Here is a 27,984-nt window from a genome sequence, read left to right as displayed (position 1 = left end):
ACTAGAAATGGGGCCATGTTTTTATAAAATGGTTGTTCCCCAAGTCTTCACGTGCATAAAGTTTAATCATGCAGGCAAAACAATGTTGAGGCACTCAGTAGTGCTGGTGCCTATTTCCCCAACTTACAAATTTTTTTTTAGCAGCTAGTACTTGAAACATCTGACAAGATTTACTGTAGCTTGAATTGCATCTAGGGAGAACTTAGCATCAATACAGAATACCATAAGAAATACATTTTATTGCCCCGTAAACTGTGCCGGTGCCCCCAAGTTTCGCACAACGCCACTGCATTGCTTGCTAAATAGCTTGCCGATCAAGAAGAAAAAGCAGCTTGGTGACGGTGAGCAAGTTTGCCCAGCAGTCATCAACAGTCAGCAAGGAAGTCAAATGGAACAAATATTGTCTGGATCAATGTTTTTATTTGTCTATGTTGCTATTGCATGTTTATGTACAATTTTATTTACAACAGCTTGACAACAAGTTCTGAGATGCAGAATACATGTTCTTGTACACACGGTTGTGGTTTCTGACAACAGTCCCACAATGCTTTCTTGCCTTCAGGCAACACACTCCACACGCATGCACGCCAAGAAAACAATTTCCTACGCTTAAAAAAAAAAAAAAAAGTGGCAAAGAAGGAGAGCTATCCCAAAGACATTTCAACCACGCGGAGAGGTGAGCTTCGGGACCGAGTAGTCTTGTGGAATGAATGCCTCAGAGAGCTTTGACAAACACCTTTCGCCTCCCTTGGTGAAGCAAACTACCGTGAGAAACTTCAAACCTGCCTATGGCACACACGCACTGTCAATGCGCAAAGCTTCATCTCCTTCTCCGACCTCGCCCAAAAGCGTGGAAAAATCTGTGAGCAATCGTCATAGAAACAGGCCAGGTACAGGTCCTTCGACTTATCACACTGGGCTGTGGGCATGCGTCTCTGGCTGCCAAGACGAGCCAAGACAGCCGACGCTCGCAGCTCCTTGCGGCACTGTCAGTCAAAAAAAAACAAAAGAAAACGCTGGCTGCGAAAGCTTAACCAGTGAGTTTCGAGACCAAACATGACATCACCCTCTTGTTGAAAAAAAGAGGCGTATGGTCCTTCATCGCGCGCGTAATTGTACTGCAAGCCTGCACACACTCTGAGGCAATACTTGTTGTGTTGTAGACTTTCGGGGGAAAACACGAAGCTCTGTGGCACACGCAGAAGAGGTTACAAAACTGCAGCATGTTCGGCACTCTTTTTTTTTTTACAAGTACAAGGCGAACCGACATGAAAGTGAACGCCCGATTTCAAGTGTACCTTGCTTTTCGGAGCAAAAGTAGAAAAGTACCTCGTGACAAGTTCTCAACTATGAGAACTACTTAGCACGTGTCAGCTATTGACATACGAACTTGCACCTTTGTTGTAATCATTGTTCGAGCAGTGATCGGGTGTTCCCTTTCGCATCGGCGCCCTCTGCACTGTTCGCATCATTTCTCACACACACACACACACACACTAAGCTCAACAATGGGAAGAATGCTATCAGAAGCATGCCAGTCCTAGGGCAACAGCAACACTTTCACCATTACAAACTGAGCTGTTTCCACGAAGGAAACTGAGCTGGACGCTGTTCCCCAGTTCTCTTGAAAGCTTGTCTCCGTGTCGAAAGAGAGCAGCCAGTGTGGAATGTGGCCACAAAGTCACGCTTCAACCAGTTTGTCAGCCGTAAGTACCGTTAGCCGACTCGCCAGAGTGCGAGAAAAGCGTGCAAGACAAGCATGCAGGCTACATAAGGACAAGTCAAAAACACGGGGACGGGAGAGAGTTGGGTACTGGAGATGCGAGCGTGCAAATTGTGAGCTCCTTAAATGATTAGCTGGATGGACTTTTTCTCTGGTCAGCACCGAAAAAACTGGACAACTTGACACATACAGCAATCAGTGCACGGTTTGTGTACTTTGAATTGAGTGCTGGTGCACCTGTCTCGTATAGTTGCGGGCCTTCCCTTGAGCATCGGGGACTGGCTAAGAAGGATATAACACATTAAGCTATATGGCACTACACGCAAGCCTACTCTATATGCACTAGCTTTTAAGTCTCTGCGCGCAGTACAGTCGATAAAGAGTGAGGTTTCATTTGAAGCTCCCAAAGAATTGCACATTCCTCATATACAGCACATTCACAGTACAACAACGCCATCTTCCCTCCTGCCTTTCTCTTTGAAGTTTGTCTGAATTTCCTCATACCTGTGCTTCTAAGTGTACTTGCACTCAAATATGGCCTTTAACAAGACAACCCAACTGCAATAGACTGATTTTACAGGGCTCAGGGCCCTTATACACCTATCTTACCAGCACCACGATGCTGGTAGTCCTCACTTATACGTTGTACACAAGTTCAAGGCAACTCAAGTTGATGCTGAGGCCAGATGCATTACGTGTTTCAACGGTGAGCTACATACCAACCCTGCCCTGTCTGCACAGTTCTGATATCCTCACCTCCTCTGTCCCACTTCACCCCTAAGGTTATGTTATGGCAGTCCTTCAAAGAAAGAAAATCTCAGAAAAGCGAAGAAGTTCGAACTGTAGTTGACATTCACACTGCCACGGATAACCTCTACCGGCACTTTCTGCGACAGCAGTGGCCACAGTAAAACTCGCTGTGAGATTGGTCGGTTAACAGCCCTTGTGAGCAGCTATCCGCACTATCACAACCGCAGCAGATAAAATATAAATTTGGACGCACCAGCGGCAATAGCAGCGGTAGTCCTACCCTCACAAAAAAGCAGGTGCGAAGAGATACAGCGATAGAAAGAGCAAATATTCTCAAATATCGGATGAGCAAGCTACCCGCTCAGTATCTCGGAAAACAGCGGAGATTGCCCATGTATGTTGACCAGCAAGTACGATGTATCGGCAGCACCCCCTTAAGATAATATGCACAGACAGTTCGCATCTCACAACAAGTCTCAAGAAATCTGTCCTTTGAAACTAATACATGTGCGCTTGTTTTGGCTTTACGAACATTGGCTGAGACTAGCTTGTGCAATGAGGTCTAGCTGGAAAGAGAACAGAGGGTCCCAAGAGGGAGAGAGATTGAAGATACAGGAGCAGTATAAAATATATTCGAGCAAACAGAGTAAAACGAGATTAAAAAAAAAAGCTAGCTGCTAGCAGTAAATGAGACCTACACTGGAAATGCTTTAACCAAGGAAACCATTCCTGGCAACAGCCGTGTACCAAATTGTGTTCTCTAGAAGCACTTCTATCTGGCACGACTCGTGCTCAACTTTCTGTGGCTATGCAAGCAATGTTAAAAAAACATATTCTGGGATTTTACACAATAAAACCACCCCGATTGCGAGCTCTTGTGGCAGGTTGAGCTTCTGTGAGTTTCTAAATATTTTATTATCTTTAGTGACACAATTCTAATGAGGTGTTACATCATTGGGCTAGTACTAGAATGTCCCGGCAGAGTCTCAAATCGTGCTCTACATTTACTTCAATTTCCCGCTTACTGAAGCTCTGTTCTCGATAACATTGACACCTTAAGACTTTTTCTGGCATCACTCTATCACTAAAGCTTGACTTAATATTTGCCTTTAGTGCCCATTTAAATAGCACATGTCACAACTTGCTGAATAAAAACGCACAATTAAGCATCAGAGCGCCATGCCAACGTGGCAAAGCCTATAGCCTCTCCTTGACCAAATTCACTACTTTCCCACATCAGCCATTGATTGGTAAAATGCAAAATTCTCAAAGCAGAAGTTTCTTTTTAATGCTCTCTTCTGTAAGCTTGCACTGTAGAGATCGTTGTTAAAAGCTTGCTTGAAATGAAAGTGACATATTTCCTTGTGTGAAAGAGCAAGCTTTCTTTTTTTCCTCTGCACTGCATGAAACAGGTGAACAAAAGCGGTGCACATTTGCTGCCCCATGGTTTTCAAGACTGCCCGTTTATCGCTTGAACAATTCACGAATACCATCGTGATAACCTCTGTTCTGCAAGCCAGGCAATCAACACAGGCAAAACATTAGAGTCAACCATCCACACAACTGCGCGTGATAACTATAAACGTCCCACACAGCAGAATCATTACAATGTGAAGAATGAGAAACACATTAATGTAAAAAATGAGAAGAAAGAAAACGAACAGGACCAGACAGTAGATTATAAATATCTGCAGTGCGTCTTTCAAATACCGTAAACTCGGACATACAAGGTTTCTTCTCGGACTGACACCATTTTGGTATCTCAAATTTCCTTCTAGCATTACATTCCGGGTATCAAACCTTATAGGTGTTCAGTTCCTTCTTGGCCTTCACAGCACTTTATTGCCCTCGCATCATATTCTCCGCTCATGCTATTATACACAATTTTTTTTTTATGGACAACCTCAGAGAACACATTTTGCTCTACATTGCTAACACAGAGCTTTCATACCACTCAAAGTGTGCCGACAATAAACAGTGCTACAGAAACGAGACACAACTGTGTCATTTGCGTCGCCCTTTCGACTTGTCTCAACTGTGCGTTGGCTTCTTTTTGGCAGCACAGATATCACGAGGGCTTCCAGATGACAAACGAGACGAGAATGGCTTCAAACAGGGTTATCCATTTGTCCTCCACTACCAAGCTAAACTAAGCAACAGCTAAGGGTGCGAGTAACCAGGTACCCTTAAGGACTTAGTTTCCTTAGGCAATGCAGCAAGAAAAAGCAGGAAAGGCAAGTGCTAAGCGCGCTTTAAAGGGGCGGTTGCGATCACATGCAAATTGCTTTCCTATTTCTTGGCAGATTTTCCCCGCTTCCTGCTGCTTCTCAAGCCTCAACCTTGTGAAACACAGCTGCTTTCTGTTCTCAAATCATTGCCTAAAGGTACCCTCTCGGTAATGAATGGACGAATTTGTAGCGAGAACACGATGCCGTGACCACACTCCCTCCTCTGCAATTGAATTCACGGAGGGATGAAATATTCACCATTGCATAATATGAGAAAGACCGTCCAGTCTAGAATAAAGTGTGACATTTCATCAGTGACGGGCATAATATGTGCTTAACGAGGCCGAGTGTTTCAGCAGGCGAATATCTGGTACACATTTGTGCACCATGCTCACACCATACTATTTCACAATGCCAGGTCAGCGTTCTCTTTCACAATGTACTGGACTGTAATTCTGTCAACACCGTGCAGTGCAGTGCTACAGTTTTGCCGGAAGAGGAGACGCGACAAACGGCTGCGATCGATTGAGATATGTTGCTCACAGCCGTCAACACTGACGACACACACAAAGAGGGTGAAAGAGAGAGAGAGACACAAAAAAAAAATGTGCACGTGCGGGGGGAACTGGCAATGTCGGGCAGTAACACCAGGAACAAGAGAGTTGAGCCGTGGCCGGGCATGACTAGGAGCCGCTGTCGACCGACCCTATCGTCCTTGGGTGCCGTAGACAGATGAGTGGGAGCAACGCAAAAGGTATAAGTGTGTGTGTGCACGCGGGCGAACAGAAAGTTCGGACAAACGGCAGCTGCTCTGGTTACACCGACGGTGCATTGCGGTCGTATCGAAGACCTGGGGAGAGAAAAAGAACATTCGGGTCGTTAGACATGGACACTCAAATAGCAGATCAGACATCAAGCCATTTAAACAAATTTAATTTCTACAACTAACTCCTAAAGATCACTGGCGTGGCTACTCCCCCTATACGCCCCTCCCCTGTGGTCATGACAAAAAGATTGCAGTCACTTAAAAGAATTTTTTAACTCTCGACCTGTGGGCTACACGAACTCCTAATATCCTAATCATGGGTGTTTCACATCACATAATCAACTGCATGTCCTTGAAATAATAACAAGCTTGGGAAAAACAAATTTGTGACAATCGCCACAGGTGCCAAAACATGTTTTGAAGAGCTAGTGTCAACCTAACCCTGTAAACAACTAGCGTGATGACAGGCTCAAGTGTACACCTCACAAACTAAGAAAGGACTTGTACTGGCAAACTAAGTTCGTAAAAAAAATAGCTGCGACTTTAAACAGTTAGTTTTCTGCAAGGCTCAAAGCAGCATGGAAATTTAATGTTTGTTTGTAATGTATGTTTTCTTACATTAGCTATAAAGTAAAGTAATGAGTGGCCACAAATTATGGTTCTTCCAGCGACTCTACAAGCAAAGTTGTGCTAGTTACTCATAAAGTATGAAAGCAGTGGTAAAATTGCCAGCAGTAAAAGGACTTTGTGCAAAACACTCTTAAGGTATTCTACGTGTTCTTAGCACCACAGCGAGCAATGGAGAAGAAACCAAAGCAAACAATAAAAAATTGCTTGGATACTTAAGACTTGCACGTGTGCATCAAACAATGTTTCAAGCGTAGGCATGCTTATAGTTTAACATGCGGTAATTGGTGCTCGCACTATGCTACTCACCAGCAATAACACATCCCAGTTCCGGCGCAGTCATTATTTGCATGCTCTTTCGACACAAATAAAGGAAGCAATAAAAGTAACAGAGTACTAGAAAAACAGGCCAAAATGCAGACACACACCTATTTGAAGTACTGGTACTAACTTGCCGCCCGAGTCAGTTGTATCCCAGGTATTGTGAAGATTGAAGCAGCTGCAAAGGTAGAAGATGCAAGACCAGGTAAATTAATGCTCTGTAAGCTCAGAGAAACTCCGAGCTATGGGGGCAAGCCCGTGAGATACATCAGAAAAGCAAAGGAGTATAGCATATGAGAAGAACACTTGTTTCCTCTCCTGTTTATGTTCCGTACCTGTCGCAGAGTGCACAGCGGAAGATAAACAGCAGTGTTGACCTGCCTATTGTGCCACGCATTTACCACGTCCAACTAATCTCCCAGTGACGCTTTGCGTCTTGTTTTGTACAGTCCTTTCTCTTCCTTGCAGCTCTGTAACATGCTCCCTTCTCTTTCTTTCGATGCTAGCTGTTAGCGCTAAATGTGTGCACTGCCATACGGACAGCACAGAAAAAAAAAGAAAAAAAAAATCTACTCGCTTGCGAGAACAAACGGTGCTACGTCAGCCAGTCAGAACGTGATGGCATTGCGAAACCAACAGTGGTCTTGTTAAAAGGGCCGTGACATGGTCCTTGAACTATGCTATGCTTATCATTGTAACTGGGGGTAGGGGAGCCAACATGATTATACACACAAGAAACTGGATTCTCAGCACGCAATCTAGTTGGAAATTTCAATTTGAATTCGTTGCCCCCTCCCACCGACAGCAGCCGCCGTTTTGGCATGGACTGTGCGACGTCAAAAACTGCGGTGCCGCGGCTGTGTAGACTGCTTCGGCACAGTCGGGAACCACATTGGACATCTTGCTCTGCACACTGCGGCACCCAACCACGCAGCACGGGTTTCGCCGTTGAGCTGTGCCCGCAATTCTTTCACTCCCACAATAAAAGCAGCGAAAACCAGAGAACGCTTGCAGAAACTATCTCAGGCTGACTGTCGAGACACACATGCATAGACCAAACAATGCATGGCGCTCGTGACATACAGTTAAATCTGCTTATAACAAACGTCCATATAACGAATTCCTGGATATAACGAAGTTTTTCTATTCCCCGCCATTACTCCATAGAAGCACATGTATTTGAGACCTTCTACGTAACGAAGTGGCAGCAGGAGACCCCCTCGAAATAATGAATTTTCCCTACCAACAACCTAGAGATTTCGCCCAAATTTTGTCATTTTTGCGCGAGCAGCAACCGGAAGCACCTTCTCCGCTGCGACGGAATGCGAAGCAGCAGCGTCGCGCTTGGCGCGCTCGAATTCGCGGCGACTGCGAGGCAAGAGCGAGCGCACGTGTGCGTGCGTGCGAGCGTGCGCGAGCGGGCCTGCATCCCTCGACCCAGCGATCTTACCGCCGCGGGCGTGACCTTTTCCCCTCCCTTCATTCAAACCTGATCCCGCCGCTTGCTGCAGCTGGCCTAGCCTGCCAAGACGGCACACTCTCCTCTTCCAGTTGATGTTGCCAAAAAAAAAAAAACTTTTTTTTTTTTCAGCGCGCTGGCAGCGCTACTCTTTTGGTTACTGCGCAAGTCTCTGCGCTTCACTTCACTAACCTGACACTAGGTGACACTATACATGGCCGCCTCTCCTATGCACTTCGAGCCTAGCTCCCGTAGCTTCGACCACGTGCTGTAGTACGTGTGCTTAGGCATTAGTCTACCAATTTAGTTAAACAGCGAATGTTTACAAGTTTATACGGCCGATAAAACTACTATCCTCAATTCGTATAGCTGTCTGCTAATTTGCTGTCGCAATCGATGCTTCGCATTTTGGGCGAAACTGGGACTTTTTCGTTCATCGCCACTTTAGTGTATTGGGAGTAAATCTTGAGCGATAGTTGTATTTCTGTATGAAAGCATGAGGTGCGTGGTACTGCAAAGGGTTTTGTTTCCTCTCTTTTGGTCACGGAAAACGGGCGCGCTTTACAATCGAGGGCGCATTAGAATCGAGTAAATACGGTAAGCGTTTCTTTTTTTGAATTTTCGTGCCGAACTTGCATATAACGAAACCCTCTTTATAACGCAGTTTTTCGGGAATTTGTCAATTTCGTTATATCCAGGTTTAACTGCATTTCTGGTTCCTGCAATCGCTTTCTGTGCACGCAGTACACAAAAGCATGGCCTCCGAGATTAGCTACCATTACTCCAAGGGAGCCACAGCTGGGGGTGCGATTCATTTCGTCACCAGTTAAAGCTGCTAGACTACTGCACGGTTCAACTATGATACAAGAAACTCAAATACAAATTTTCTACCACATCGAATGCCCTAAGATATTGCCAGCTTGCTGTGGAATGCGTACCGTTTATCATGCAATGCATATTTCAAGCTTGAAAATTGGGTGTCACGGCCACGCGACACTGAAGTATGCCAGTTCGTCATCTGCGGCTAGGAAAAAGTGCAACAGGTCCATTGCAGCGCTGAGACCTCGTGGCGTTGTCGACAATGCGAGAAGACGCAGACGCCCCACTGCGCAAGTGTTGCTCAGGCAGTGCTGAATTTCATGCCATCTATGTGTTGCTCCACGAAGCTTGGATCGGCAGGTCTCTAGTACGATGGCCTGATCAGGTAAGTTGGCGCTCCTGCCTATCTTATTTCAAGCAGAGTGTCAGGCAAACACTTTTGCATATCATACAAAGGAATAACTATCTTTGGGCATTCAGTGGTTGCCCAGATGAGTGAAGATTGGGACCTTTGCCGACTTGAAATGTGAAGAACATGACTGACGGGGTTTTACAACCCCAACTTTCACGTTATGCAATGTGGGGTGCCACAGTGGAGAGCCCCACACTGAATCTGACTGCCTGAGGTTCTTTAGCATCTGCTTTGACCCAAGTAGTGCACAAGCATCGTTGCATCTGGCTCAGGATGCAGTAATTGATATACAACTGTGCTTGATATACGAAGCCAATGCCAAAGCTTTGAATGGTGCTACAGTGGCAAGCACTGCATTAATGCTAACGGACATCTCTCGGTGAGCACTTGGAAAGTTGGTGCCCAGCCTTCCTTGGCTCTTACCTCTCACTAACCAGTACACACAGATGAGAGCTGGTCCTGTTCAGACTAAGCACTGTAACTGTTAGTAGTATCTCTTGCTTTGCTTGCACAGGCATGACTTGCATACTGCTCTAGGTTTCAGAATAGCAAAGCATCAGCAAGATGACAAGTTGTGAAAAGTGAGCATGCAAGGCAGCATGCAAGTCATGGTAGTTTACAATGTTATCAATCTAGAGAAAGGAAAGAGCCCACTTACTGTCTGGAAGTTTGTGAACATTTGGCCCCAAGCTGTCAAAGTAAGAATGCCTCATTGCATCTTTTGCCGAGATCCTCATCTTTGGTTCGAACTGGAAGTGGGGAAAAGATGAAAAACAAAGCAACATTAGAAGAAGTCCATAAAATTAACCTTTGCAGAAAGCCTGCAACATTTAACACAACCTCACGATATGTTAACGAACTGGTCACTGCACCACAAAGATTGCAAATTCAGAAGATACACAGCAGCATTAAGTTTTTTGCAAAGTCTTCTATGTGGTTCCTAATGTCAAGAAACCATTCACGCATCAAGATTTTTAAATGTTGTAAGTGGAGAAATTCAGGATTGAAGTACCCTTAAGCATCGCAGCAAGCCGAGAGGAGAAGACAGCACTATATATTAATTTTGAAGGCCACCATACGCAGCGAAGAACTTTTCTGTACCGCAGAAAACAATGTGCCAGTTGAACCTCCAAACATGTTTTTCCCCCTAGAACAGCTTCCATTAAAGACTACGCACATCACTCTTCCATTTAACAGACAGGCTAATGAACTATCAGCGGAGCATGCTTTTGCAAGGCATTAGAACACATCAGCTCCAGCATAGCAAACCATTCCTGTTCGATGGATGGAATGTCTTCATGCCGTTACACATCTCCACCTTCATCATTCAACAAATATGACGAGCACCCCGAAAACTGATGATTGGCCAATCAGCTAACAGACATACGTGGTTCCCCAAATCTTTCAATAATGATGATGATAAGAATAATAATACTTCCTAAAGTCCTACATGCAAAACCCATAATTTTGACTATCAGGAGTTTTCTGATGTAGACTTAAATTTCAGCACAGAAATATTTTTTGCATTCTGTCCCAGTCAAAATGCGATCTCCAATAGTTGGGAATGAAACATTCGACTCCGTTCCCAGAAACAGAAACAGAAACAGAAGCAGAAGCCCATAGCCACTGAGTTACTGTTGCACATGAATCTTGCAAAACAGGGCAAAGCACATTACAGCCACAGCAAGCTGGTTCCTATGGCAAACACCAGGGGGGTAATCAAAGGTAACCTTCAAGAAGGGCATTGAAAAGAAGATGGGCCAGGTAACGCCAGCGTTGGGCAAGGCAGTGCTTCAGTAAAAAAGTGTACCTTGAGGAACTCGAGCAGGAGGGCCACGCCAGGCGCCCCGATGCGTGGCACCTTGGAGCCCAAGTTCTCGGGCGTGTAGCGGGGAAAGTGGTAGGCCAGGAACTCGGATCGAGATTCAATGCCTGGCCACGTGGTTTCCGTCGGGGTGCCCAGCGTGCGGAAGATGAGATGCAGCTCGTCCTCCACCGTCGAGCCAGGGAAAAGCGGCCGCCCGCTCGCCATCTCAGTAGAAGATGCAACCGACGCCCCTGAGCAACCAAGCAGGGACAAACACTGTTTAAAACTTGCTGACACTTTGTGAAAAAACTACACTCCACTTCATACATAGCAAACTATGCTACGGTTGCTAGGGCAGCTTTTCACACTACAGTTGAGCCTCCCTTTCCCTTACAGCCCCGTTTTCATGCACTGGTCCCTGCACTGTTTTCGTCAGTCACAGTCCGTCACTCTTGCGTGATGCGTGACATCACTGTCAGAGCCGCTTGTCCAAGCCCGTTTCCTTTAAAAACCTAAGCAGTCCCTTCGTTGCTTTCAGCTGCGATGTCTTCTGTCGACGACACGCGAGAATGGTTTCAATTGACAGTGGTCGATTGTCCAGGTGTGCTAGAACGGACGCCAGGGACTGTCTCGGAACATTATATTCAGGACAGTCGCATAGAATATGTTCTAGCGTCTCCTCGCAAAGACAGGCATTGCAAAAAGGGTTGTCGGCCATTCCAATGAGGAATGAATAAGATTTTGTGAATGCCACCCTAGCCATAAGCGATAAAGCATAGTGGCCTCTTTTCGGCGGAGTCCAGTTGGCATACAGAGATGCATCAAAGAGGGCAGGTGGTAGTGACGATTGCTCCGGTTGGTCTGGCTGCTTGGTGTGCACCATAGAGAGAGCGTGATCTCCTGTGCAAGCACTCGAAGTCTGCTGGCTGCGTCGGACCGTGAGAGCGGTATGGCCTCTTCCTGTGTGTCGTCAAGAGCTGCCCGAGCGGCATTATCGGCGTTTTCATTCCCTATGACGCCGCAGTGACTTGGAAGCCAATGTCACAATATAATCATGTCACCTGATCTGCCACAATATAATGGACACAGATATACAGTTGAACCCCGCAATAGCAGAAGCGCAACACAATGAAATTCTAGCCACAACAAAATATGTTCATATCCCTGGGGACCGCCCATAGGATTCCAATGCATTTCGTATCTCTCAAGAACAAAAGTCCCTAAACTGCAATCCCGCATCAACAAAATCTGCTGGAACATTAGACACGTATTATCTAAATGTGTGATGTTAACAGAGTCATAAAGTGGGCATCGCTGTTGTAGATCGAACTATTGGACCCTTACTCCTGGAAATAGCATGTTTATTGCAGTTGGTTGCAGTTGCTCGAATATTTGTGTTCTACTGAATATTCGAAAGTTTTCCAATGCCTAGTCTTCAAATTGAATTAGGATATTCAAAATACAGTATTTGATGGTATTCAAAATTTCCGAATATTCGCACACCCCTATTGATAACCTAAAACGGACATTCTGACACAGCTAAGTTTTGAGTCAAGGTAAGGCAAGTAAGCACCTTGGCATGCAGGCTGTGTCTGCGAATGTAAACTAATGAATGCTCAGCCATTAGCAACAATGTAGATTCCGGGGATGGACAACAGATGTGTAAAAATGCGATGAATTCATCAGATGAAAGAAAAATCCGAGTTCTCTGTGGCATAGTCGCAATGCCTGCTCCTGTTTTTCTCACTCTCATTGTCCAAATTTATTTATTTATTGAATATGTGACCACAAACAGCTTGGCGCCTTCAGTGTGATGTATGCAACCTTGATATGTCTTAAAGCTGGTGGCTACAGGTAAAGATGGTAGTCCTCACATCTTTATATATATATATATATACATTGCGATAGCAATTATATGGACACTCCAAAGCGGATTTCTGCCGTCGGCGTCGCCGTGAGGTTCCGTATGACGTCAACGGCGATGAAATCGTCGCCGCGCTCCGGACGCTGCATGTGCGAGTGAACGCACATAGAGCGCCGCTGTATGTTCGGTGCGAACGCGGGCAAAACGTCGACGGCGTCGACAACAGTTTGGTGCGTTGCTGGTGCTGCTGCATAGTTTATACAGCTGATAAAACTACTATCCTTACTCCGTATAGCTCTCTACTAATTTGCTATCGCAATTGATGCTTTGTCTTTCGGGTGAAACTGCGACAATTTTTTTTCTTACTGTGCCAATACAGGCTGCACCAAAAGAGCGATAAGCTTGGAGGTCACATGCAAGTAGGGTAACTATTGTGTGCTTGTCTCTTCAGTGTTGTGTTGTTGATTAATGCACAGTTTTATCCATGGGCAGTCAAGCAAGTGTGTGAGTGACCAGGACGCACCACATGTCGATGGAGGTGGAGTAGTCGGTGGAGCCCAGGAGGACATCTGGCGGCCGATACCACAGGGTGACCACCTCGTTCGAGAAGGTCTTGATGGGCACCGACTTGGCTCGCGCCAGGCCAAAGTCGGCCAGCTTGAGCTCTCCCCGCTCATTGATGAGCAGGTTCTGTGGCTTGAGGTCCCGGTGAAGGATGCGCCGCCCATGACAGTACGCCAGGCCGCGCAATAGCTGGAACAGAAAGCACTGCAAGAAAAAAAACAAGCCACCAAGAAATGTCAGTACTGGTCTAAGGGTGCTTAGAACAATGCACATGTAATTTTTACTGTTTCATACCGTCACCGTCGCAGCAACAGTGACAATGTGAAAAAGGAAGCGCGTTTCTATGAGAAGAGGACGGCCAGGTTTCCAGGACGTTTTCTCCTTGACAATGAGCCACGGGCTACAAGAGACATCCACCAGGAACCAGCGAACAAAAAAACTCCAGAGTCTGGATGCTTTCATACTGGCCTAAGCATTTGAAATCTGTCCAAACTGCAGAGGAGATCTTGAGGAGATCTTTAAGGTTTAAGTCATCTCAACAATCTAAAACATGTAATCCTAAGGTTGGCAAGTTAACACTGACATACAGCACAGGTTCCAAAGGGGCATCTAGCAAAAGCTGAGTTAGAACTGCATAGTTCTTGCTCCACCATTATTTTGAGTGGAGAGATTCAACACCCAAAGGTATTGTGCAAGAATATCTGTTTGTGCCCTTATCATAACCCAATACCTTGAGACTTAAAATGTTTCACTCCATGAATGACATCAGGGGCTACATTTCCAACGAATAATTTCTTGAAGCCGCTTTATTGAGCACAGACTGGCTACACCAGCAGAATCAGAAGCAGTGAAACAAACTTGTGGATGGCCTGCGCTTTTTTCTAGATTTCTTTTTACTGGATGTCGGCCTTACAAGAGGCAGGCTTATGCCCACTCACTAAACCCTCGAACTGCGCTCGGGCTGCTGTGAAGAATAACACAACCACTAGTGGTCGACTGCAAACTTCTATTCAGTCGTCCTCTTCGCTTCCACTTGTCTCATCGTTTGACGAGGTTGCATCATTGGCGCTCTCCCAAAGCCTATCGCCCGTCATGCCATTCATTATTCTTCGAGATTCCAGTCACCCTGAAGCTCTCATAATAGTCTCCAACAAAACCGCACACCACACATTCAAAATCCTCGCACACACTTATTGACAAAAAGGCGAAAAGAACATTAAGAAAATTAAATTTTCTTTTATTGCGCATTAGGACAGCAAATTCTTATATATAACACGAGCTTTGTAAACTCGCAATCAGTGCCTGAAAATACTGAATGAGAACTACGTATGTCAGCTAGACATTTCAGAGCTGATGGCGGTTCACTTGTGTCGCAACCCTTAAACCGCTACAGGTACATTTTAGAGACGCGTCCGCTGCACTGAAATCACTGGCAACACTGTGAATGCTTGCATGCAGAAGGAAATCTTTGAAGCTTGATAACAAAGGGTGAATTTGCCAGTACGTCAAAACGGAGTGGGCAAGCCCTTGATACAAGCACTTAGCTCTGAAACGCAGACGAGACAGACTCATTCTTGGCACCTTTTGCAACACAAGAATTGTAAGGGAGTTAGAGTTGTGCACAGCACTTAGACGTTTAATGCTCCTGAAGGCATGGTGCAGTTAATTCTGCTAAACAATGCACCTCAAGACAGTCGCTACCACTGAGGCAAGTTTGATCTATGCTGCGTGACTGCAATCCAGCGGAATACAGTGATAACGATGCCATCGTTTGCACACCAGTAATTAGTGCCATCTAGCAGAGACTTTCTGAAGTTAAACCTGCATTCGAGCGTGGTCTCTAATATTGCTATGTCACACTGGTGCAATCTCGCAGGCTGCACTTGCGGCTACTATGCATAATGCTTAGTGAATATGTTTTGTTTTTTTTTTGAATTTTTGCGCTCTAAAGTGCTGATGGGGCCTTACAAGAGGCCAGGGCCTTACACGAGTAAATACGCTATTTTCACGACTTGAGCAGGAAAACTGGTGCAATAAACAGGACGTCATGAAGGGACAGTGATGGCGGTTGGCACACTATGATTTTATATTCACTGTGCTGCTTTTCATGCTCAAGTCATGAACTAACCAGCCCAAATATGCACGTTTCATGACTATTTTGATGTTGCATAACCGGCCAATGCACTGACAGGATGTTTAGAACTGTTGCGACATCAATGACTGCTCATAACTACAGTGAGGAACCAATAGACACGTACTTGCACATGCACATACAACACTTGCAATATAAATATAATCCGTAAATAATGCACTTACTTTTACAGTATTCATTGAGAGGAAGTTTCCACAGTCATCCATATACTGCTTCAAGTCTTTTTCCTGCACAGACGAAATGGGATCACATTTAAAAGGAGCGCAGTGCACATACAACATCGTTATTCTGAAAGAATGGACAATATGTTGTAGCAGTATGGTCTAGCAGCACTCACCAAGTATTCGAAGACGAGAGTGAGAGATTTTTCTGTATGAACTATGTCGTGTAGAGTAACTATGTTGTTGTGCTTCAAGTCCTTCAGGAGTGAAACTGCAATGACAAAAACACAAAAAGTGATTAGACGTGTGCAGTGCAGAACAAGCTCTGCTCTGTAGACGACTCTTAACCAGGTTAAACTACAAATCATGAGATCATTTAATAACAGCGAAACGTTTAATCAGTCACAGTGGAAAACACAATTTGAAGACTAAAATTTATAAAGCTGCACAAAGATAAATTTCAAATCACTAGTTCAGCATGTCACAGTAATGTGCTTTGTCTAGCACGAAATAACTGTACTGCCGCCACTGAACATATCTGCCACATAGATTAGTGATCAGGAGACTTACTCATTCCACACTTCTTGTTTACCAGTTCATTGGTGCAGTCCACTCGAGAGATTCCTAAAGTTCCACCCAAAACACTATTAGCGGGCCCAAATACACTGCTCTTTCTCTTCCACTTATTTGTTACAGTCAGCGTGACAACAGCCCAGCAACTCGGCTCGCTGCCTCGAAGCACAAGCTTTCAAAATTATTCAGCCCATGAATGCGTAAGGGTTTGTGCCAAGAACGCATGCAACATCCCCGAATTTCTGCTTCTATTTTCACCACATGCGAAGCATAGATCACGAAGACCCCGTTTTCTCTTGGCATGTTGTTACCAAAAGCATTCAACCCAAACACTGATGATAGGCTACCTTGCTTGGTTTATTTTTTCAATCAGTGACTTGGCAGTGTCCACTGTAATCATGCTGTTTATATTTCTCACTTTCTTTCTCATGCGGGTGTGCTGCTTCACTGAGATGTCAAGTGTTTATCGTCTATTGGAAACCAGACACCAAATTCACCAATGAAAGAGCTCACAATGAATAATGCAGTAAAAAGATGATACATTGATGGTTAAGTTGAACTCCTACATTTGAATGAGTCACTTAGTTCAACTGAATCCCTCTTGAACAAGCAGGATTAGCCCTGACCAAGAGTAACCACTCTTAAGACCAGATTCCACTGCAAGCATTGCCATGTTGCCACTGTGGCAGAGGCTGTTGCCAGCTGTAACCTTTACTGCAATGAATTTCAACAGTACGTGGAAAGTCTCGACTTATTAAGCAACAAGTTCCCCACAGTGACCAACCATTTTTTTGCACAACTGCACACAACAAAAGAAAAAGACCTTTTGTGGCATGCCAACGAAAGTGCAGAAAAAACACTTGTACTTAAAAAAAAAAAGATGTTGAAACCTGCGCTGCTAGACTTGACATTTTGCTCAAGATCATCCTTATCATTTCCTAGTCTCGTGAAACTGCATAATCCTCTGCTGTCCTTTGTCAGTGCGTCTCTCCCTTGACATCCATTGTTACTCCAATAAACTGCCGGTTATTTGCTTTGCAAATTACATGTCCTGTCTAACTCCTTTTCTTCCTCTTACTCTCAACTACAACATAGGCTATACTCATTGCTCTCTAACCCACACCACTGTCTTGTCTCTTAACCTTGCATCTAACCTAAAAGCAAGGAAGTAAATCTGTTCTTTTATTGATGCAGTAGCTACCACACGATACAACAGAGGCTGGCACACCTCGCTAAAGGTGAGAAACAGTGATAACTGAAGCCTCTAACCCACCTTCTCTAATGGCAGTGCAAGGCGCCCCCTCCTCGTGCTCTAGCCGAATCTCCTTGAGGGCCACCAAATTGTCCGTCAGCCGGCTCTTGCCCTTGAACACCATGGCGTAGGTCCCCTGCAGGACAAGAAAGAAATTGGGTGTCACTTCCAAGTCAATCCTACCACCAAAGTGCAGTGCAGTCAAGCGCGTAGTGCAGTTACACTCGAGGTGCAATCAAACGCATTCCTCAGAGCAGACACAAGGCACACTGACAACCAATCCTAACTTCATCGTACAACTTCAACAAGGATCTGATTTACCGACGTCGTATGCCTGAGCATCTAGAGTCCCATTACCCCTACACCTTGCACCAAACAAGGGAGCAGTCAAAGCAGCTGGTCAAAGGCCCAATATTTGAGGCACAGATAAATGCCTTTATAACAAAGTCCTCTGGACCTCTGAAATCCTTCGTTATACAGGTCACTTTGTTTAAAGGTCGCGCACCGTATAGCTCACACTAGAGCAGGCAAAGCACGTTCGACAACAAACACTCTATTTAACATGAATTCAAGAGACACTTGGTGAACTAAGACGCTAACCTTTTGCGCACACTTAGATAGAATGCGCAACTGTAGTCAACCTTACTGCACTGTGGTTCACAGCATGCTTCGCGGCGAAATGCAGGAGCTATGCAAGATAAAGCTGCAAATCGTTGGTTCGCTTACAGGGTCTTCATCACTGGGATGTATTCTGTGACAGTCACTTTTGGCGATAGTATCGCGATCAGGCGCACGCTGATTGGCTGGTTAAGCAAAATCGGATGAGCTGATTGGCTGGTTCAGCCCTAAATATCACGCAATGGGTGACAGTATCGCCAAAGTGATCGTCGCAGAATACGTCCCACTGTTGCAGTCGTTGACCTTCACATCCTTTCCGCTTTAGCTGGTTTCGAAGACATTGTCAGTCGTCAGTTATGATCACATCCCGTCATAAACTGCGACGCATTCCTCAGCCGTGGTACCCACTGTTACACCACAACAAGCAGTGTACGAATTGAGTGATTCCTAGAGCAGTGCAGCAGTACTACTACTGGTATCAGAAAGCTCTTCAAGCACGCTGCTGCTGGCATACGCTGCCGTTCGCGTTAGTGCAGAGTGCAACTTTGCCATCGGCGGAGTACAGTGAGGACACTGCTACGTGGCTTTCGTTGTAAAGCAACAAATCAGCCCTCGGGGACACCTAAATTTCTTTGCTGTGCAGGCAAATTTGTTGTAGTGGTCTTTGTTGTTACATTACATATAAAAGATAGGAATTCGACTGGGGCTTAATGAATTATTTGTTATAGAAGTCATTTCCCTGCAGAAGCATTCGACTGTATTACAGCCGCTGCAAGAACAAGCGCACACACATGCAATGCACGGACTTGGGCTACAATGAAAGCACACGCCAGATACGGCAGGCAGGTGCTGGGACACACAAACATAGGCATGCATGCAACGTAAAAGGAATCCTGCTGCTCTTACCTCCCCAAGCTTGTCCAGCTTCGTGTAGGTCTCCATCTTTCCAAATCCGATTTCAGACTGCATGCACGCAGAAAGGTAAAGAGGACATCATTATGTCATTGCGTGGGTTGCAGGTACATTGCACTGAACGTACAGGTTTCCCTTTGCTTGTGAACTATTGGCTGAGGGACTATGGCAGACAATGAAAACCGAAATCTCGCCGACAAAGGAACAGGGCAAAAAATGACAGGTCACAAGCTCAACCTACTAGCCGAGAAACTAAGTCAAAGAATGACTGATTCTGTGGTTCAAGTAGGGCAAATGTCAGTTTAGTATTACCGAAAAACCAACAGTTCAGCAAAAAATACTTGAAAGAACACCGCACTGGAAGAGCAGTAGTGACGTCTCTATTCATTGACACTGCCACAGTACAGGCAAGAGTGTCAAAGGCACTTTTTACAAATGAAATACTTCAGTGAGTGTATCTTTTTGCAAGATATTGCAATGCTAACGCAATTCTCAGCAACCAAAGTTTGGTTTCAACAATTTGTCGCCCTGCAACACCAACTTGTAGTTAAAATGACTGCACAGTGTCAACTTCATGAAACGGAGAACCTTTTTTTCTCCATTACTGCTATTAATGACACTCCAGCCTTTAATGGAAGTTAAAGAATTCCAGCCTAAAAGAACATTCACCTCAGTATAAGTGCAAACATAATCCAAGTCAAACGTTCCTTATCTGCGCCCTTTAATTAAACTGGCAAAGCAAGCCAGAGCTATAGCAGTGAGCAGCTAAATCTTGCAAGGAAAATGGCAGATTCAAGAGAAATGCAAGAAAGGCTACGACCTTCTTTACTGACCAGAAGCGCTCTAAATGTGATTAGCCTTTATAGTGAACTGAAAACATTTTGCCATGACACTTGCTTTAAATTCTTCTTGTAAGCTCATCTCAGTTTACTTATTAGCATCAAGTTTCTACATCTCTAGTTCTTTGCACTGTTTGGAATAACCATACCTTAACGAACGAAACCTTTTTGGCAGCTAAGCAGGAAAAATGTAGCTACAGGTGCAAGAGCCCTCTGTACATTCGTGGCATGTGTCACCACTGTGACAGCAGAGTGGCAATGACGGTGCGACTACGTTGACATTATGACAATGGCACAATGACTCGCATATCGGCTACGCAGGATCAAATGTTGGGTGGAGAACCCACTAGTACACTGCTACAGCCTCCGACTTGTCATTGACGGTAAAAAGGATTGAAAGCTGAGCGAACAAGCATGTGTTCATCGTAGCCGCCCAAACAACGCTCACAGTTAAGATGGATTACAAAAGTTCGTTGTCTTCCCAGTGAGCGCTGCACAAGCGACTACTGTGATGATGATAGTTTAGTGGCCCATACTGAATGGACACCAGATGAAAAAAAAAAAATTTATAACAGCAACTGCTATGAAAAGTACGCTGTGATTAACAAAGCAACAAAATTTGTACTCGCAGACAACTTTAAGGGTAAATGAAACGAAAGCTATAGAGGCAAAGCGCACATTTGATGGCTCTCCTGAAAATAGTCCCACAGTCTCATTCATGCCTAACACATTCACTGTGATGTAAGTTACAGGTGAATCATTGCAGTTACTCCCTCTGTGCAGCTGCACAGGGGCTTTTCTGCAGTGTGCAAGTGACACCAATGCTAGAAATTAATGGAGAGGAAAAGTTCGTGTTGCTTCTGATATAACACGTCGTGGCACCATCTTTCTGCTCCGTGAAACAGTTTCAAAAGAGCACAACTTCCAGGTGACCCAACGATGGGTCAAGATGCACTAAAGCAATATGACAAGTGACACATTCGCGGGTCATCACGCACATGAATCAAGATTTTGAAAAAGTGCTGCTGCAGTGAATGTGTTAAGCTGGGGAACGGAAAATATAAACACCTTACTTCAAGACAGCACTTTTGTCAAAACAGGATAGATGACACACCATTCTGTGCAAAGCTTGAATTTTATTTTTATTTTTTGCTTGCTCTTCTGCGTTGTGTGAAACCATCACAAGCAGTAAGCTTCACTGATTAAATTTCGGCTCCAAGAGACCAAAATAGATAGCACTGTCAAACTCTGCTAAACTACTTGGCGCATTAATACATTTGCAGAGGCTCTGCCCCTGAAGCTTTCCCTTCATTGCCACAGAAAGTTATTTGTGAGTATAAAAACGTAAGAGATGGAAACATACCAGAGACTGTCTTCGGATAGACCTACTGAGAGGACCATCCAGGACCTGCTGCTGCTTGTTGAGGAAGCTCTCGGGAAGCCGCAGATCAGCGGGTAGTGACAACCTCTTGCTGATGTCGGACTGCAAAAATGCCAAGGGAACGCAGTGTTAGGGATACACTGAATCTTTGGTGCAAAACAGAAGCGAGCCCCTCGTCTCATCAGACCACACGGAATGGCAGTAATTGGGCAACAATGAATACCGACTCTAGCTTCAGGCAAAACTCTCTATCAACCATGGAGAAAGACTGAACATGTTAAAGCAAAAAAGTGATTTGCTAAGCTTAACAATCTCCTTAATAAACCTGCATGCCACCAATGTTTTCCACCTGCTTCTACGAAGCCTTTTCTTTATTGCTACTAACTACTTTTCATATTTCACAGACACAGACAATCGGGCATAGACAATAAGCAAAAGTCCATAAGCAGATTTTCCCACAGAGCTAACTTTCTCTAACCAAAATGGCCACATTCCTGCTAGTAGCACTGTTAAAGCTGAGGCACATGTTTTGAAACCTTGAATGGTACGGGGACTGGATGGTGGTAGGAATGATGTCACTGACCCCGCGTGTTGATACCTCAATTATGATTCTAGCCCAAGGTCCGCCATCTTGGTTGCATCAAAGAAGATGTGTAGAAAAGCACACTTGCTGGCTTTGCATATTGTTTATACAGTAGGATCTACGCAAGTAATGCAGCCACAGAAGTCGCATTTCGTGCATTTTTCCGAGAAGTTCTTGATCTTCGATGCTTTCTATGGAATAACTACTTCATATGCTACTACAACTACTAATTGTGGACATACGGTTACGTCAAATCACATATTATGTGCGCACCTTCGTGCTTACAGCATGCAGTGTGATATGCTTGCAATGTACTATGTTTTGGTACCGTGCCTGTTATGCCTGTTACCATGGAATCACACCAACTAGCCCGGTCAATTTGCCTGTTAAATTTTGGTCCCAATCAGGACAGGTGTGCTTCGACTACTCACTGCAAAAAGGTGTCACTCAGCTTTTGATGATTAATAGGCTCAGATCTATGACACCTTCTCTGTAATAATTACGTCATACTTCACAACATTAATGGTACGAGACAAGATTTTACATAGGATTACGGGTTTGTTTCCTCCATACAGGAAGTGGAATTTTTGTTCACAAATGCCAACAGTGGGAAAAAATCTCTTTAGCTGTCATAGCACTGCCTGTTTTGTGTTAACTGGAGTACTAACATTCTTCACTCAAGCCAATAAGTAGTAACTATCACCACTGTCATTCTATCCCCAACCACACCAGCAAAAGCAAAATTATGAGAGCATGACCTAACCGAATGTGTAGCGACTGGCAAGCTGAATGGTGAGCCAAGGCCCTGATGCGAGTACAAGCGTGTCCTTCTGAAAACGCTTCAATGATTCTGCCGAAAACAACCTACAGAACAACTCCCCCCTGGCTAGAGCAGAGAACAGAGTGTGAAAAAAAAAAGTATAAAATATGTAATAATCACAACAGCACAGACAATTGTATGAGAGAGAGTGAATGGAGGCATGGTGCGTGTCTGAAGGCCGAGTGACAGCAGGGCCGCCTCCCTAACAAATCCAGACAGCTGAAAACAAAGGCGGCACACCCTGTGCTGTCGCTCCCACCTCTTGTGTCAAGTGCCGCTTGAAACTACGTTCCTCACTGGCATTCCTGTCGAAACATTTCCATATGCAGCCCAACAATTCCACACGCTTTCCATCCAACTTCCACAGATCCAATAATGATTCCATAGGAATTCCGAATCTTTTGACAAGAATTCTATGTGAATTTCTTATAATTTTGTTGATATGAATTAAATGGAAGCCTGCAAGAACGAAATAAGGAAGGGAGTCAAGGATCTGGGGACCAGCGTTGCATGCGGCCTTGTTGTAGAGCTGTGTCTCTGTTATGTTCATGTGACCTTCTAGTGTCCTGGTCTTATTTGCGCTACACCAGTAGTCCAAGATCTAGCGGATACCAGCTAAATCAAAAAGAGGCCTTGTCTATTGGCACATCCACATTTTATCATGCCATTTTATCTCCGCAAAGGGTGTGCTGCCCGCTTTCATAGCTGTCAACCTCAAAGAGACTGAAGCGGAAACGGAGCAGGAAGATGAAGTGGGTCAAAAGTAGAAAGCACAATGAATGGGAAAGGAAAACAGCCACTGAAACGCGAGTAACAGACTTCAGGCTCTTCTGCTGGGCCAAGTGAAAGAGCAGAGCTGCTGGATGGGCTGTGATAGCGAAAGGGATGAACGGGCCGTGTAAGTGGAGATTGGACAACTGCTGCCAGGGTCAAGCAGTCACCCAACACCAGAAACACTATCCGAGGACTGAATGTGCTGGCCTCATTACATTAACGCCTGCGAAGGACATCAACACAGAATGGGGATGCAACTGTTTTGAAATAAAACATGTCCTGAAGATATACCATGCAGGCTGGTACTGCTCCATCCAACCTTTATAAAAACATAGCCCTTCTGCCATGTTAGAGACTTCCCATGGGACATCAGCAGCCACAATGTTCTGTTAGCAAGAAATTACGTATCCAATACATAGCTGCAGTTGCCTTCAGATAAGTAAGACTGTAGAAACACTTGTGCACTGAGAGTTTTGAGAAAGGCAGTTGCAGCTATGATGAGCTCAAGTTCCTCAATTAAGCTATAGAACTGAGAGAGGGAGGTTGGCTATTGAGCAACCAGCGTTGCACCAAATTTTTGTTACTGTCACCACAACAAAGGAATGAACACAATGACTGTGAATGGAACAGCAAAAAGCAAATGTTATCAAAGCAAGGCTCATAGATTTGACACCTCAGTTCTTGCTTCTCGTGTATGTTTTGCTAGTGAAAAATGTCGCAGTTTCACCTGAAAGGCGAAGCATCAATTGCAATAGCAAATTAGTAAAGAGCTATACAGAGTAAGGATAGTAGTTTTATCAGCTGTATAAACTTGAACATGCAGCAGCACCAGCAACGTGCAGAACTGTTGTCGACGCCGGCGGCGTTGTGCCCGCGTTCGCATCGAACGCGCATGGCGTTGGCAACTGTTGCCAGTGCCTCTGGTGGCGGCTCGGAGGTTTTCGACGAGATCAGAACGGGACACTCGTCAAGCAGCGTCGGAAGTCTTTACCACCTTCTCGCCTCGCAATGTTTTCATATAAATACACATTTGGTGCCGCATCTAAACGTTGCCTCTCCTCCTCCCTCCCGTCCCCCCATGGCCTTTCGCGTGACAGAAGAAGTTGCGTTTGCTCTCCGCCGTGCAGTTCACTCCCCATGAAAGCGAAGGTCCCTCGCGCGCTTTCACTCGCACATACAGCATACGGCACGCGGCGACGATTTCATCGCCATTGGACTTCATTTGGAACCTCTGCCGACGACGCCGACTGCAGAAATCCACTTGGAGTGTCCATATAATTGCTATCGCAATAATAATGAAGAGAGACTGCCACAGTATTGCAAAGGCCAGTTTTCTCTAAATCTGTCAAGGTCAATGTGTCCTGCCTAGGGTGCAGTAAGAATCCTCATCTAGCGTTCAGCTGAATCATATCTATGTGGAATGTTCCTTTTTTTTTCCCCTGTCCTTCGATTCAAATGATCTGTGCAGACTAGATCTTGACGTGCCATTAAACGTTAGGTCACAATTGTCATAATCACCAGCCTATTTACCTTCACTGCAGGACGAAGGCCTCTCCCTGCCATTTCCAAATACCCATATAATGTGTCCCATGCCTGCAAATTTCCTAATCTCATCACACCTTCTAGTAGTCCGCCATCCTTGACTGTGTTTCCCCAGACTTAGCACCCCAATTCTGCTACTCTAGCAGACCACCAGCCACTTTGATCTACACTTTACATATTATGCTGAACTCCCATTTTTTCCTGTAAATCTCAGCTAGAATATTGGCTATACCAATTTCCCTTCTCTAATCCACACCGCTGTTTTACGCATTAGGTGCTCTAGTGCCATCCGAGCCAGATAAAACAGGTGGAAACACTTGGACAGCCTCTTGTAGGCAACACATCTTCACACCACTGTCCAGCCACCAGCAAACACAGAAATGAAAATGTAAGTCTGCAAAGCCGGCAAGACGGTGAAGAATTGTTTTGAGCTCTGCTCACAAATTTAAGGTACACAATGCAGTGACAAGACATCACACTACAAAAAAATTAGTAAACGAAGGAGACAGGGCCCAGTTCAAAAATGTGAAGTAAAGGAACCAATAAATTTCAAATTGATTGCCAGAATGAAGAGGCAAGGTTGCAATGTACGTTGAGAGTTGGCCACACAGAACTGTATGACAGATGCGAGAAAAGTATGACCCTATGCTCCACCTGACAAGTATTTTGCACCGTTGCCGAAAGTACGAGGCTTACACAAGCAATATTTTTTCACAGCGGAACACAATTCTGGGCGTAACTGTCTGATCAGTGATGCAATTAGTTTTGTTTTTGCTTGGTACATGATACATTACAGCGATACGTGACATGTAGGACCTTCATGCATGCATGTCGTATACCGCGAATCCAGCAGCCGCTGAGTAGATGATGCGGCGTACATGAACTCGTCTCATGGGGCATACGGCCTTCCTATTACCTAAGGAGTCTTGCCGCTTCCAGAGTGCTGCAAACAACTTGTGATATGGAGTGTGGCTATCAATGAATAAAAAATTTAAGAAATACTTTACCTGACTGGTCCTGCGGTTGTTGTTGGTCTTGGGCCGAAGCCGCACGGGCGAGATGACCTCGTCCGAAGCACCGGATGCCTCTTCGCTCTCGCCATCAGAGCCAATCCGGGGATGCTCATGAACAACACCTGCACAGTAGAAAAACATCAACGTGTTAGTTTCCAATATTCTTTCGTTGCACTCTAAACTGCAAGTTGCTACAATAATTGAATATGCAAGAAAAAGACTCCCTTGAGAAGCATTCTATCAGAGTTAGGTGAATGGAAAACGTTTTGGGCGTAACACTCCTGCCCTTGTGTAGATTCCCCCGCAGAACTTATTTTAAGGTACATTTACATATGTTGACAGTTGATTGTATTTCGTAACAGATATGTTCCCAATGAATCATACAATGTAGGATTTATTATGAACACCTGCATTTCGTTTCTAACCATAACAAGGAAAGGAGAACCAGTTGAAAAATAGAAAGCTGTATAATTCACAGCATACAGATGTTGCACTGAACCCTGTAAGCCATGCAGAGCAAGCTGTCATATATATCATGGTAGGATGTCTCACATCAAAAATATAGCAGATAATAATGTTTCTTTCTTTTCACAGAACAGGCGTAGGTGAATACTGCTGCCATACTTATTAACCATTCTCAGTTACAGGCACAAAGTTGCTAACCTAATGATGTGTGCAAATTATTATATGAACAGCCCCACAAAGGATGGCATGGTATGCATAAGAAAATGAAATCATGCCATAATAATTCTCAGCACAATGCACAATACTAAAAGCAAGCTGTGGATATTTAGTCTAGAATTACTACATCATTGCTGCTACAATGAGTAGTTACTGCATTACTAACATTTTGCTGAAAAGCAAACTGGTACAAAAAAAAAAAAAGATGTTACAATGAAAACAAAACACCACTCAACTCAATTAGGTTTTAGTGATTCAGTACTAATCCTACTATTTCAGAAACTGTCACTAGTAGAACAAGCAACCTAACTGTCATACAATGACCAGGCAACAGAAAAATAAAAAGCCACAGATTTTAGTTACCTCCCTTTTTATGTGATTGTATCTTCTATGGCACACACCCCATGATAGTAGCATTCAATTCAAACTTCTCTTACAAGAACACTACTTTCCAGAAGAATAACTTTCCTATCATTCTAATTTATCATTCTTATCCATGACAAAGGACAATAAAGTGAAGCGGCATAACAGCAGCCATTCCCGAACGGCCCGCATTCTGCAGAGCCTGACACACTGCAAGGACGCGCCAGCAACGATATCCACTACGCTTACGTCTACCACTCTATCGGCCGATAATACACAATTGCAGGCACAGGAAACGCAGTCAACTCCTCCACGATTATCAAGAGCACCGCTAACGAAAACAAGGTCGCAGCAATCTGCCGCGGCACTTTGGCCAGAGAAATGGGAGTCGTTCAATCCAGTTTTGAGAGCTCTGCAAATACTCAAGGTGTTCTCGTAACCTCAATTATCCGTAGTAGCAAAACAGCATGTGCAGGCCTTCGTGAGGCATTAGACACTTGGCAGAACACTAAGCCCATATCAGTGAGTGTTGCTTGCAGTTACAGGGCAATGCGTAACAAATTAATTTTATTGACTGACTAATTACAATAAAACAAAGAAGCAATGATGCAACGCAGCTGTCTCGCAGCATTGTGGTAAAAGAGTCTGACCTAACCTGACTCGGAGTAACTGAGCATGCTATGCTAAGCATGCGTGTGCCATAACTTTAACCTGATTCCTAACCTCACGGCATAAAATATCCATAGAATGCGTAGCACTTGTCAGTCTGGGCAGAAATTAAAAAAATACCACAAGGCTTTCACTGAAGAAACTGTTATTAAAGCAAATCTACATACATATGTTACAACCAATAAAAGTGACTGTTTGCATGCTGCGCTTGCTGGTGTGTCATACTAAAGGGCTTATTAAGTGTAGTACACCATACAAAAGACACAAGAGACACAGACACATGGCAATAACGTTCAACAATGCATTTTCGG

At 44.6% G+C, this 27,984-nt stretch overlaps 1 protein-coding gene across 1 annotated transcript in view; it reads right to left on the bottom strand.

The window, feature by feature from the left end:
* Positions 1-400: 400 nt before the first annotated feature.
* Positions 401-27,984, bottom strand: part of LOC119461197 (cyclin-dependent kinase 16-like) — a 142,708-nt gene continuing 115,124 nt past the window's right edge. Inside the window, 12 exon segments of the mRNA XM_037722417.2 lie at positions 401-5,551; positions 6,546-6,593; positions 9,764-9,854; positions 10,916-11,140; positions 11,142-11,163; positions 13,300-13,544; positions 15,657-15,719; positions 15,830-15,924; positions 17,500-17,614; positions 19,003-19,059; positions 21,211-21,330; positions 25,955-26,082. Of these exon segments, the coding sequence (XP_037578345.1) occupies positions 5,517-5,551; positions 6,546-6,593; positions 9,764-9,854; positions 10,916-11,140; positions 11,142-11,163; positions 13,300-13,544; positions 15,657-15,719; positions 15,830-15,924; positions 17,500-17,614; positions 19,003-19,059; positions 21,211-21,330; positions 25,955-26,082 (1,244 nt within the window). The 3' untranslated portion in view covers positions 401-5,516.

The sequence above is a fragment of the Dermacentor silvarum genome, chromosome 8 (assembly GCF_013339745.2).
Source record: "Dermacentor silvarum isolate Dsil-2018 chromosome 8, BIME_Dsil_1.4, whole genome shotgun sequence".
Lineage (NCBI taxonomy): Eukaryota > Metazoa > Arthropoda > Arachnida > Ixodida > Ixodidae > Dermacentor > Dermacentor silvarum.
Note: the sequence above shows the minus strand (reverse complement) of the source record. Positions and strands in the feature narration are given on the sequence as shown.